The following is a 13,104-nucleotide window of genomic DNA, read 5'->3' on the forward strand; positions in this document are numbered from 1 at the left end:
AGTTGGGAGATCATGACCATTTTAAAAATTATACTTAAAAATATTTTTAAAAAACTGAAGTCTGTATTGCAGAGGCCAGAGAAATGGCAGGAATCATCATCTCATGCCAGTAAGAATTCTTTTCAATACAGTATCATTTCAATATTTTTTAAATATTTTTTGAATTAATTCCAATTATTTTGTGACCTCAACTACCGTATTCTGAAAAGATCCCAAGAAGGTGGACCCAGAAAGAGAGCTCTTATAACTATAGCTAGAATACAGTGAATGCTGCCAGTGCCAGCTTCCAGAGAATTGAGAACCACTGCTATCGTATAAAAACTATAAATTCCGACACTTTTGACTCTCATTACAAATTACAAGCGCAGCTACGCACCCTTCCCCCCACCGTCTCTTTCTCTCCATGAACAGCTACTGTAATTAACGGCGGAGTTCATGACGCTGATTGCAATGGAGTTCTCAAGCAAGACAATGAAGCTCCTTCTGCTTTGGATTTCTTTCTTTCAGGCGAGATTTTTCCTTTCCTTTCTTTTTTCATCACATTTTTTCCCTTTTTCCTTTTAGATGTGTCCATTTGGAGAATTTTTTTTTAAAAAAATATATATGATAAAATTTGATGAAAAAATAAGAAAAAACCTTCAGTTGTTTTCGTTTCTTCTTCCCAGTAAAAAATTAGAATTACTATAATTTGCTCGTAGAACTTTAGATTTATTCAAAATTAAAGAAAATGAAGCATTCGATTTACTCGTTACGTGTCCTGTCACTGCGACTTATAGTGTGTGTTTGTAATGACGAACTTCTGTTGAGGATTTTTTTGTTGTCTTTTTGCTTCAGTTTCTATAAACTTACGGACTGAATTTTGAGCATGTTCAGGTGTTATTTGCTGTATCTATAGTCAGCGGGGAGAGGTCTGATACTCGGTTGCTTCTGACACGGAATGCAGCATCTAGGTGAGCTTTTTTTTTTTTTTGCTTAAAATAAAAGGGTTGGATTTTATTGGGTTGATGATTTATTTAATTTTGAAATCATTTGCAGGGAGAGACACTCAGAGGAATATTGTGCAATGTATGATATTTGTGGAGCACGTGAAGATGGGAAAGTTTTGAACTGCCCTTATGGATCCCCTTCTGTGAAGGTATCTGGATTTTCTCTGTTTTTTTTTTTAATTAAATTGGATGGTGCGTTTTGCTTTTCTTCCTGGATATACTATTTTTTTGTTGTCTCTCAGCCAGATGACTTGCTTTCACAAAAGATCCAAAGCTTGTGTCCTACAATCACCGGCAATGTTTGTTGTTCAGAAGCTCAGTTCGACACGTTACGGTCACAAGTTCAGCAAGTATAGACTTCGTGTTTGATGTTTGAGAGTAACGATATTTGTGTCTGTTTGTATGTGTATGTATTAATTTATGAATGTTTTCCAGGCAATTCCATTTCTGGTTGGCTGTCCAGCATGTTTGAGAAACTTTTTGAATTTGTTCTGTGAGCTTACATGCTCTCCACATCAGAGCACGTTTATCAATGTCACCAATACGGCTAAGGTTTGTAGTCCCTGGTGTTATGGTTGGGTTTCTAGAGATATTTTGTGTTCTTGTATTATCACGAGCAAGGGAAATTCCTTAGTGTTGAATCCGTTCTATGAATTAGTTAATGAATCAATGCATCTTCATATAACGTACCTTTTAATCCTATTATTCCTCACATAATAAAATATTCTAAATTTTAAAGTGGAAATGTGAAATTGTTATAGCTTATTCTTTGAATATTGTGTTTTTGATTGAGCTAATGGTTGTTAGAATTCTTGTTGGAAATTCTTGGTGTCGAAGAATGTAATTTTATTTAAGGTTTCTTATTCTCTTTTCAGGTTAAAGGCAATTTGACCGTGAGTGGCATTGATTTTTATGTATATGATTCTTTTGGTGAAGGGTTGTATGAATCTTGCAAGGAAGTAAAGTTTGGGACCATGAACACTCGAGCTCTAAATTTTATAGGTGCTGGTGCTCAAAATTTTACAGGTGATTTTTTACTTTAAAGCTGTAGCTTTAGATTCCTTGCTCCCATCTATCTGGTCTCTTCTCTCCCTGCCTCTCTATCTCTCACACATGACGAGGGTGTTGTTGAAGCTGTTAACACGACATTTCTATTTGTACCCTTGATCTTAAGATGCATGGGCTGTGGTTGATGATGATTTTGGGTTTGAAGACTTTGCTGGAAGGTGGGGTTGAAGCAGAGGTGTGGGGGCCACCTCAGAATGAATTTCTGTCAAGAGGAAGAACTCCTGATGGATGAGTGCCCTCCATATTCACCATACCACAATTGACAGATAGCACTGAAATTCTGGAAGATTATGTGTTCCTAGGAAGTTTGAGTCGTAGTTTCTTAGGTTTCCTTGACTTATTCCTTCCACGCATGATTTTTCTGTGATTTTGTTTAAGTTATAGTGCTTATGCCATGATTTTTTTCTGGCAGAGTGGTATGCATTTATTGGTAGACGAGCCCCACTTGATGTGCCAGGCTCACCATATGCTATGACATTCAAGCCTACTGCTCCGGAGTCATCTGGAATGAAACCCATGAATGTTTCTACATATTCATGCGGTGATATTTCGTTGGGTTGTTCTTGCGGTGATTGCCCTCAATCTCCTGTTTGTGCCAATACTGCTCCTCCTCCCCATCACGAAGGGGGTTCTTGTGCAGTGAGAATTGGATCTCTCAAGGCGAGTTATCATCCAGTATATAGCTTTCGAATTTATCCTTTTCCATTGATTTAATGTTTTTGGTTTGGACGCAGAGTAATTTGCTGAAAAATACCGTTGGACATGCCTTGATTTTGTTACTTTTAAGTATTTATATGTTCGTCTAATTCATTTTCACTGTTCATTGCTCAACTCATGCAGGCCAAATGTGTCGACTTTGCTCTAACAATCCTTTATATTATATTGATTTCCATGTTTTTGGGATGGGGTTTGTTTCATCGAAAAAGAGAAAGGAACCAGACTTCCAGAATGAATCCACTGTTAGATATCAAGGACAGTGGTGAAGTTATCAGGAAGAAGGACGAGAACCTTCCTGCTCAGGTGCCTCCATTTCCCAACCTATTCTTATTGAGTGGATTTTGTAGGGTTTTTTTGCCTTAATCTGATCGTTAGGTCGATTCCTTAATTCATAGGCCAATTCCTCGCCACTGAATTCTTTTAACTACTAATTTCCAGATGGTTGAAGATTCTCCTCAAACTGGAAGCAGGGTACAGCTTTCAATCGTGCAAGGATATATGTCAAAGTTCTACAGGTCCACTGTCTATGCCATTAACGCTATCAGTGTAGCTGAATTATTTTTTACCCTAGTTTGTTTCTATTTCAGGAGATATGGAACATGGGTTGCTAGAAATCCAATCCTTGTATTGAGCTTGTCATTGGCTGTAATTCTTCTACCTTGTGTAGGCCTCATCCGTTTCAAGGTCGAGACACGGCCTGAGAAGGTAGAATTTAACATACAAATTGCTTATTTCATCTTTTCTGTTTAAATCCTAAAGAAAGGGATTGTTTTAATCATTTAACCACTCTGCAGTCTTTACTGCTGACATTTTTGGGTCCAACAAATGCTAGAATTAACCAAATTGACGAGTATCTGTGGAAAGAATTAGTGTATTTCAATGAATCTATTGAAATGCATACGATATGCTAATATGCATTTGGAAGTGACAAATTTGGGGGCAATATTCTATTTGGGGAGTGCAGCCATTGTTTCCTGGAGAAGTCATAAAAGTATATATTGTTGCTCATTTGACCGTGCTTTAAGTTCTGGGCAATCAGTCTAATCTAGTATTCATTATTATACTCTTATTAGCGCTACTTTTCTCCATATGCCAGTCAACTGCTAATACTTGCACTATTTCAGCTATGGGTAGGGCCCGGGAGTAAAGTTGCTGAAGAGAAACGTTTTTTTGACACTCACCTAGCCCCTTTCTACAGAATTGAGCAGGTTTTGCAGTATTCTACATTTTTTTTTTCTTACTTATTTTTTGCTTCCAGTCTAGTTTCCTTATGTGCTTTTATTTTGATGTGCGCACATATACCCTTCTAGATGCTGGTTCTAGAGACTGAAAATAAGTTTCAAGGCCTCACAAAGGCTTGGATCCTGTTTGTTGTCATCACTTGTGGAACAATTCCTCTCCCTTTCTTTCCTGTGTACAGCAAACCAGCTTACATCAGTTTTTTGCTATGCCTTTCCTTATCATAACAAACTCTTGCCATGAAAATGGCTGCAATAGGTTGACTACATCTGTCATTATCACCAGTAAATGCTGTATTTATCATGATAATGTGCATGCATGTGTATTGTCATACCCGCTGGATGTGATAGTTGCCTTTTTTATTTCTTAATGCTCGAGCACAGAGACCACTATGCAGTGTTCTGATTGCTTTGTAATATTTGATTTTTAATGATAAAAATTTATCCATGTGCCATTTTGTTTACTTGACTTGGATTAGTTAGTTGCCAGATTTTTATTCCTCTTCTAATTCTGGAAAGAACTACTGGTGACATGTTTTCCAGCTAATTCTAGCGACTGTTCCAGAAGCTGGGGCACAGAAAAGACCAAGTATTGTGACAGAAAACAACATCAAATTACTTTTTGAAATACAAAAAAAGGTATTCATTTTGTCGGGTATCACTCACTTTCTTGAAATTTGGGGTAACATATAGTTGCATGCATCGTCAGGAACATCAATTGAGTTTACATTTGCTGTTCTATTAGATTATTTTTCCATGTTCCTATTGGAAAAGGATGATCTGAAATTTCTTAGGTTAATAGTGTTCAGCTTTGACAGGTTGATGGAATCCGTGCAAATCACTCTGGATCAATGGTATCTCTGACTGATATTTGCATGAAGCCACTGGACAAAGATTGTGCCACTCAAAGTGTACTACAGGTTGCCTTTTTTCTTTTTTCTTTCTGTTTGATTATCTCTTTTTTTGGTATGCAATGAAATGCTTAAAAATATGTGAAAACGAATTTGTTCCATTCTTAGTGGTAACAATATTAATAGGACTATAGTGGTTCAAAGGCTTGCCACTGTTACAGTTGCATGTGTTTCCATTAACGAAAGATGAACCTAGAGGTACTTATTTTGATTTTGATTCTTCACTAATACCCCCCCCCTCTCCCAGTACTTCCAAATGGATCCTCGAAACCTTGAAAATTATGGAGGAGTTGAGCATGTGAATTACTGTCTCCAGGTATATCTTTTTAGTCTCAGGTTCCATGTTCTTGGAAGCTTGAAGACAATTATCTCAAAAATCATGTCTTCCTCTCCACCCCTTCCTCCAGCTCCAATAATTCTCTGCCTGATTATTATGATGATACCATGTTATTTCAGCATTATACCTCTGCAGACACTTGTAGGAGTGCCTTCAAAGCTCCCCTTGATCCAAGCACTTCCTTGGGAGGTTTCTCAGGGAATAATTATTCGGAGGTATTTGTTTCCTGTCCTTGTAAATAGAAAACACAACTGGATCAGAAGTCTATAATAATCCTCCGACTACTTCTCTGGGACAGGCATCCGCATTTATTGTAACTTATCCAGTAAACAATGTGATTGATAAAGAAGGGAATGAAACTGACAAGGCTGTTGCTTGGGAGAAGGCTTTTATTCAGTTAGTGAAGGTTTGTTCTTTGTTTCAGTCCAGTGATTGTGTATATGGTTCCTGGAAACATCCATGTCTCTCCATTTTTTATAAACATGTTTACCGAATTGTGTCTCATGGTTATTAATATTTGTTGACACAAACATTAAGAAGAGAGAGAAATAAGATAACACTAAAGGATCTGATCTGTTTGAGCAATAGACCACCCTCCTTAGTAGCCAAAATGAAAAGGAGAACCCCTAGGGCAAAAATACTATAGACGTAAGATATAGAGAATGAATGCTTTTTTTCCATTTTTTTGTCTGTGAATTTTTAATGAATCTGCTTCATTCATCAACTCTATACAATCTAATATTTCTATCAAGTGTAAGTTCTATTCTAATATTAGATATTAGAATTTAGAAAGAGTACAAATCTGATCCTTTTCATTTCATTAAGGTAATGAACCAAAATACAAACAGAAATGAGTGAAAGATGATACAATTCATTAAGAACAAAACCAAGGGGCTTCAGATAGCAGAAGTAAGTGAGATGATATTAGACATCTGATCCAAACTGTAAGTGTCATTCTGTTAATATTGGATTTGCTGCAAAGAGCAAGTATCGTCCTGAATAGTTAGACCATTTAATAGCATATATCTGTATCATCATTTCATTGCTTCATTTTATCTCAATCATCTCATGTGTTTTATGTGACAGGACGAGTTATTGCCAATGGTGCAGTCAAAGAATCTCACCCTTTCTTTTTCATCGGAAAGCTCCATCGAGGAGGAATTAAAAAGGGAAAGTACCGCAGATGTCATTACTATTTTGGTGAGCTCTTTTCTGGGTAGAGAAAAAACATTTCCATTTATAGGTTTTAAATAAGGTACTGTTCAGTGCAATGATAAATGCCCAGGGCTTGCAAACAACAAGTTATTTGTTGTATGCTACTTGTGTAGCTAACTTTTGATGCCTTTTCCATTTCAGATTAGCTATCTTGTGATGTTTGCCTACATATCTCTTACTCTGGGTGACACACTTCATTTATCTTCATTTTACATTTCATCTAAGGTATGTTCTTTTTTACATCGCTTGAACTTTATCCTCTACCTGTGTAGAACCCAGAGTCTATCACATAGTATTTTATTGTATTTCTGTGAATGTGAGGTTTTCTGTTTTAAATATTCATATTTTCTTAAACTTTTCCCTTTCCTTCATTCAGTTTATATGATTGGTTGACTTCCAGGTGCTGCTTGGTCTATCTGGAGTTATGCTTGTCATGCTCTCTGTTCTTGGATCCGTAGGATTTTTTAGTGCCATTGGAGTAAAGTCTACATTAATCATCATGGAAGTTATTCCTTTTCTTGTATTAGCTGTAAGTTTCTTTCTTCTACATTTAGACTTCATGTGGCATTATCATTTTGCCTGCATTGATCATTTAGACTTCTCTGTCATATCAGGTTGGGGTGGATAACATGTGCATATTGGTGCATGCTGTTAAGCGGCAACCATTGGAGTTGCCACTAGAAGGACGAATAAGCAATGCTCTTGTCGAAGTTGGGCCATCCATCACACTTGCTAGTCTATCTGAAGTTTTAGCATTTGCAGCTGGAAGTTTCATTCCTATGCCGGCATGCCGTGTGTTCTCTATGTTTGCTGGTTGGATATTTTAATCATTTTTCTTTAAGACATTTATTATTTTTATTCCACTTTTCTTTTCAAAATCATTGCACCATTTTATGTCATGCCTCTTTTGCAGCACTCGCTGTTCTTTTGGACTTCCTTCTGCAAGTTACAGCTTTTGTAGCTTTGATAGTTTTTGATTTTTTGCGAGCGGAGGATAAGAGAGTCGATTGCATTCCGTGTATGAAAATTTCATCATCATATGCAGACACTCCTAAAGGTATTTGTTAAGAGGTTATTTACAAGTCATATTTATTTGATGCATTACCTCATTTTCCACACGGTTTCATTAACTGCGTTGATTTGTTCCTTATTGTAAACTCGAATGGTTCCTGATTGAAAATGCAATGTGAATTATTAGGAATTGGTGGGAGAAGACCTGGATTGCTGGCACGTTATATGAGGGTACTAACTTGATTTTATGAAATGTTTATAGAAGTTACATCTTTTCAAATGCTAGTTTAAGATTAGGTGCTCAATTTTCTTATTGAAGAATGGGTGTTGCTGCTGAACATTATTCACTAATCAAATTGACATTCTTGTCTTGTAGGAGATCTATGCACCCATGCTCAGTCTTTGGGGAGTTAAGATAGCAGTTATTTCCATCTTTTCTGCGTTCACATTGGCCTGCATAGTGAGATGCTCAAGATTACTCTCTCATATTCCTATTTCTTTAGGTGCCTCTTAGGTGTCTTTCTTTAACTTGTCATATTTATGGACCAAGTAGGCATTAACCACTCGAGTTGAACCTGGTTTGGAACAACAAATTGTTCTACCTCAGGACTCATATCTTCAGGTTCATTTTCTTGATACTGCTTTATAACTTGCTACATGCATCTGTTATGGTGTTCTATTGTTGTCTGGCGAGTTAAACATGTGATATTTTGATTCATGCAGGGTTATTTTAATAATGTTTCAGAGTATCTCAGAATTGGCCCACCACTGTATTTTGTAGTTAAGAACTACAATTATAGGTAATTCCATTGCTTTTTTGCATAATTTCCATTTCCTTGCTTTGATCTTTGAACTGATAATACTGCACCCACAGCTCAGAATCAAGTCATACAAATCAGTTGTGCTCCATCAGCCAATGCGGTTCAAAATCTCTTTTAAATGAGGTGAATCATTATTCCTTTTCTTATCTAATGAACATCACTCTGATATTTACTCCTTACGGGCATTAATTGTTGGAATGGTCGTATTTCATCTGACAAGAATCTTTTGTCTTCATGCTGCTGTAGATTGCAAGAGCATCATTAACACCAGAATCAACTTATATAGCCATGCCAGCTGCTTCATGGCTTGATGATTTTCTTGTATGGATATCTCCAGAAGCTTTTGGATGCTGCAGGAAGTTCACAAATGGGAGTTATTGCCCCCCTGATGATCAGGTTGTTTTATAATCTTTCACAAAAGCTGGCTTAAATTCTGGCATGAAAATTTGAGCATATTTTTGCCTACTATGATGGTCACATGGCGCCACTTCCTATGTAGTTTATATGGTCATTAAATTCTTCTATGGATTTTGTTGTGAAAAGACGTAAGATATGAATTTTATCTCAAATATCTACTTTCACTGTGTAATATTTTTTATATGTAATGGCTTAAATCAAATGGTAATGGCACCACCAGTGTTCAATATAAGGCCAATTGCAAGGCCCTGTTGCTGATTATTGCAGATGATTGTGTGGTGTGACCATGGTAATTATGGTTTTGCAATTAAAATGTACCTTTCTATTTTCTGCTCTTCTTCTTATTGCTTCTCATTGATGTCATTATTTATTCTCATTACATACCACTGAATAATGCTGAAGCTGATTCTTTTTTCCTGTGTCGCCCAGTTTCCTTGTTGTTCATCTGACACAGGCTCATGTGGTCTTGGTGGGGTGTGCAAAGATTGTACTACAGTAATCCACATTCTGTTCTTCTTGAAATTTTATTAAACAATTTTCATCCCATTTACCTTCAAAATGATTTGTGCTTGACTGTCAATTATAAAGGCAGTAGCATCTATCATTTCTCATTCATAGCAGGATCAACTAATAATAACTCTTGGAATTTTTCAGTGCTTCCGTCACTCCGATCTGAATAATGATCGTCCATCTACATCACAATTCAAGGAGAAACTCCCATTGTTCCTCAGTGCTTTGCCCTCTGCTGATTGTGCTAAAGGTGGCCATGGTGCTTACACTAGCAGTATAGATCTGCAAGGTTTGCTGAGTTGGAAATTTGTTCTTTCAATCCATTTTAATAAATTTAGGGAAAGTTGCTAACACGAATGCATGCATTAAAATAGTTCGGCTGCATGCCATATGGTTGCTTGTTATTTGAATGGGTATAAATTCCTCACCCCCCTCTCTCCTTATCAGGCTACGAGAATGGTGTTATTCAAGCATCATCCTTCCGCACGTATCACACGCCTCTGAACAAGCAGGTAGGCATTGATTTCTGATGGTAAATTTTTCTCAATGTGATATGTTTCTTGTTCCCGTGTAAAGACCTTAACATTTTCTGCATCTCATTCTAGATTGACTATGTCAATTCAATGAGGGCTGCTCGAGAGTTCAGTTCAAGGGTTTCTGATTCTTTGAAGGTAAAAAATCAGAGAAAGTGAATACCACATGGTTTGACTGATGCTATATTTTTTTAAATAAATTATCCTTGTCAGATTTTTCAATCTTGTTTTTCCCCTATGATAGGAGGGTCAACTTTTGTTTCTTCTTTTGTATGATACTAGCTCTGTGCTCATTGAAGGACTGGTTTTTTATGAATTTATTCACCTTTTTTTTTTTTTTGCAGAAGACTTGTATCATAGTTGGCTGTATGCTAGTAAGGCTGTCTCTTAAATGATATTTGTTTTCTGTTGCAGATGGAGATCTTCCCATACTCTGTATTTTATATGTTTTTTGAACAATACCTTGATATATGGAGGACCGCATTGATCAACCTTGCTATAGCTATTGGTTAGTAATCTTTAGAAATCCTTAAACTGGCACGTTCTTTTTTGTGAGGAGTTCATGGATTGCATGCTTGAGTTTTTTACCTCACTTTCTTGCATTCTTGAAGATAACCTGTCTTCTCTTTATTTCACAAATTACTTCTTTTCTTTTTTTTTTTTGCTGAGGAGCTAGGCATTTTTTTTCTTTTTTTTTTTGCTGAGGAGCTAGGCATTTGTTTATTATTCTTCTATACTCATATTCAACAAAATTTCAAGCTTTTCAAGACTGAAGAGATTGTTTTGTCGATTTTGTACTACCTGTGCCTATATCTTTAATCATTAAATGTATCACACAGTGGTTTGATGATAATGACCCGGAGATCTGAAACAAAAAATGCAGTGTGTAGGCTGTCTGAGTAAAACATTTACTGATGCATATTTGTACCTTAAACCTTTATTGTTATTTGGTTTTTAACAAATCCAAATGAATTATTTAGTTTAGTATAACTGTTAGTCATTTTCTCTTCTATAAAGCCTCAACTGACTGGTTTTATTTGGTGATGTACCAGGAGCTGTATTTGTTGTTTGCTTGGTCATCACTTGCAGGTCAGTGTTCTATGTACCCATATTCACCTTTTCATTGACAAAAAAATACTGGCTTCAGTGTTCGGTTCTTCTTTCCAGATGAACTGCTGTATTGGAGAATGACTTTGTGCTTATTTTGTTTCCTAACTTTCTTTAAAATGTAGTTTATGGAATTCTGCGATCATTTTGCTGGTGTTGGCAATGATAGTCGTGGATCTGATGGTAACTCTGCTTCCTTTATCATTATCTATGTATTTTTCATTTTATTTGCAATAATTAACTTGTTCTGCCCAAGTATAATCTCTCTGCTTACAAGATGAAACTCCACAGGGTGTGATGGCAATGCTGAATATTCAACTGAATGCAGTCTCTGTTGTCAACCTTGTCATGTCAGTGGGCATTGGTGTTGAGTTCTGTGTACATTTAACACATGCTTTCTCGGTTAGCATCACATCATTCTCCATTTTATTTGTATATTGTCTACTTTCCTTCAACGGAACTTCAAATTCATTCTTTCATTTCATTCAGTTAAAAGAAAAATAGATGGAACCTGCATCTGGTTATTTTGGCTTGGTAGTTAACATGTGATTTAGAGCCCATTACATATCGCATCAGAATATTTAATTCACTAGTAGTTAATTAAGAACGCAACAAGGGAATTTGTTTCCCTCCCGAATGTGGAAATTTCATGCTTTCGGCTCTAAGGTTCTTCTTGATGCGCTATTACACCTTTTCTTTGGCTTCATGTTCTTAAACAGGTGAGTTGTGGTGATAGAGACCGGCGAGTAAGGGATGCTTTGGGTACAATGGGAGCTTCTGTCTTCAGGTTCCTCTTTTCCCTCTGGCTCATATTATGAACTAGATTGCTGAGACCTCCGTGCTGCTCACTCTGTTGATACTTACAAGTTAGCGATAATGCAGCTATAGGCCGATTTGATTGACACCTCTTGAATTATTATTTTCTGATTTCAACCCACAAATTATAGGGTCTTTTGATTGGCACTTCCCCTCTTAATCATTAAATATCACTTGCAAGTCACGTGTTTTCCTAAAAAATCACCCAAAGATCATCAGAAGATAACAAAAAATAAAAAACTCAAGGTGGTTTGATTTATGATAATTTTATTATAGTGGGAAGAACAGATAACATGCGCCACTCACATGTTATTTTAAAGAAGTTTGATGCAGTCTCCCTTTTTCCAAGAGATGCACCATGAAAGAAGTAAATTTTAAAAATAGAAAGGCAAGAAAGGGAAAAATTATAATGTCTTTTGCGCACCCCATTAATGCATAGATCATTGCTAAGCACGATTCTTAGCTCAAATCACCTACTTTTATTTCAAAGTGGAGTTCTGTATTAATCACAACCATCTTATTGAAAAAAGGTCTCTGCCTTGTAATTTTGCAGTGGCATCACATTAACAAAGCTAGTTGGCGTGATTGTTCTTTGCTTCTCAAGGACGGAAGTTTTTGTGGTTAGTGTCCCTCCATTCAAATTCCCATCACAAGAGCCAATATTTCCCAGTTTGTTTAACATGTCCCTCTCGTGTTCTGCAGGTTTATTACTTCCAAATGTACCTCGCACTGGTTCTTCTTGGTTTCTTGCATGGGCTGGTGTTCTTACCGGTAAGCTTGTTGAGTTTCCAAATCCCTCTTCACTTCATTGTTACCATCTAGCTTCTTTTCTGGGTCAATCATAAAATAGATGTTGGTGGGTATATTTCAGTGACAAGAAAAATGTAGCATGTTCATAAACCTAGATCGAAGTTGGACAAACACATCAATCAATAAAAAGTTGTCTCATCTTTTAGGAACCAAACTTCGGGGAAAGTTGAGGTTTTCTATTTTGCTTTAGGAATGGTTTGTAAATTTTCATCTCGCATTCTTATAGAACAGATAAGAGAACGCTATCTTCCCCTGGACCAACTGTTTGCAGGTTGTTCTGAGCATGTTCGGTCCACCTTCAAGATGTAAACTTGTCGAGAAGCAAGAAGACCGGCTATCAGTTTCCTTGAGGCCCTGAGAAGCTGTGATGCTGTATCATAGTTCGTTTTGTAGGTTAACCAATATGCTCTCTTTTCTTTTCTTCGAGATACTAAAGTTTAATATATAGTTAGTGAAGCAAAAACGCTCAGAATGGGTCCTGAAATATGTAAAGTACAGAGTGTTTTTCCAGGAAGAAAATGGTTGGGCTGCAAGGTTACAGATTTGTCTATTTTCTTTTGATGCACACTTGGCTGTTGATTCCAATCGACTGTGCTTCATTTCCTTT

The 13,104-nt window shown here is 36.6% G+C and overlaps 1 protein-coding gene across 1 annotated transcript; it reads left to right on the forward strand.

The window, feature by feature from the left end:
• The first annotated feature begins 256 nt into the window (after positions 1 to 256).
• Positions 257 to 13,104, forward strand: LOC105137237 (Niemann-Pick C1 protein-like). The gene is made up of 39 exons (XM_011042920.1): positions 257 to 507; positions 874 to 950; positions 1,036 to 1,135; positions 1,229 to 1,336; positions 1,422 to 1,538; positions 1,862 to 2,012; positions 2,467 to 2,714; positions 2,895 to 3,074; positions 3,210 to 3,286; positions 3,359 to 3,476; positions 3,896 to 3,979; positions 4,553 to 4,648; positions 4,828 to 4,929; positions 5,168 to 5,236; positions 5,377 to 5,472; positions 5,556 to 5,663; positions 6,344 to 6,457; positions 6,614 to 6,697; positions 6,873 to 7,001; positions 7,087 to 7,285; positions 7,386 to 7,529; positions 7,671 to 7,714; positions 7,860 to 7,943; positions 8,037 to 8,105; positions 8,207 to 8,283; positions 8,358 to 8,427; positions 8,551 to 8,700; positions 9,151 to 9,216; positions 9,376 to 9,520; positions 9,679 to 9,743; positions 9,837 to 9,902; positions 10,179 to 10,272; positions 10,817 to 10,853; positions 10,997 to 11,054; positions 11,163 to 11,273; positions 11,591 to 11,658; positions 12,241 to 12,307; positions 12,390 to 12,458; positions 12,769 to 13,104. Exons 1-39 carry the CDS (start codon positions 436 to 438, stop codon positions 12,853 to 12,855), a joined length of 3,900 nt encoding a protein of 1,299 aa, XP_011041222.1. The 5' UTR covers positions 257 to 435; the 3' UTR covers positions 12,856 to 13,104.

Source organism: Populus euphratica, unplaced genomic scaffold (assembly GCF_000495115.2).
Source record: "Populus euphratica unplaced genomic scaffold, PopEup_1.0 scaffold65.1, whole genome shotgun sequence".
NCBI lineage: Eukaryota > Viridiplantae > Streptophyta > Magnoliopsida > Malpighiales > Salicaceae > Populus > Populus euphratica.

Bases quoted from the DNA above. Each gene is read 5' to 3' on its own strand.
- LOC105137237 (XM_011042920.1), top strand. From the start codon at position 436: ATGACGCTGATTGCAATGGAGTTCTCAAGCAAGACAATGAAGCTCCTT. The intron at 1,337-1,421 runs GTATAGACTTCG...AATGTTTTCCAG, and splicing joins TACGGTCACAAGTTCAGCAA to GCAATTCCATTTCTGGTTGG. The intron at 3,477-3,895 runs GTAGAATTTAAC...GCACTATTTCAG, and splicing joins TCGAGACACGGCCTGAGAAG to CTATGGGTAGGGCCCGGGAG.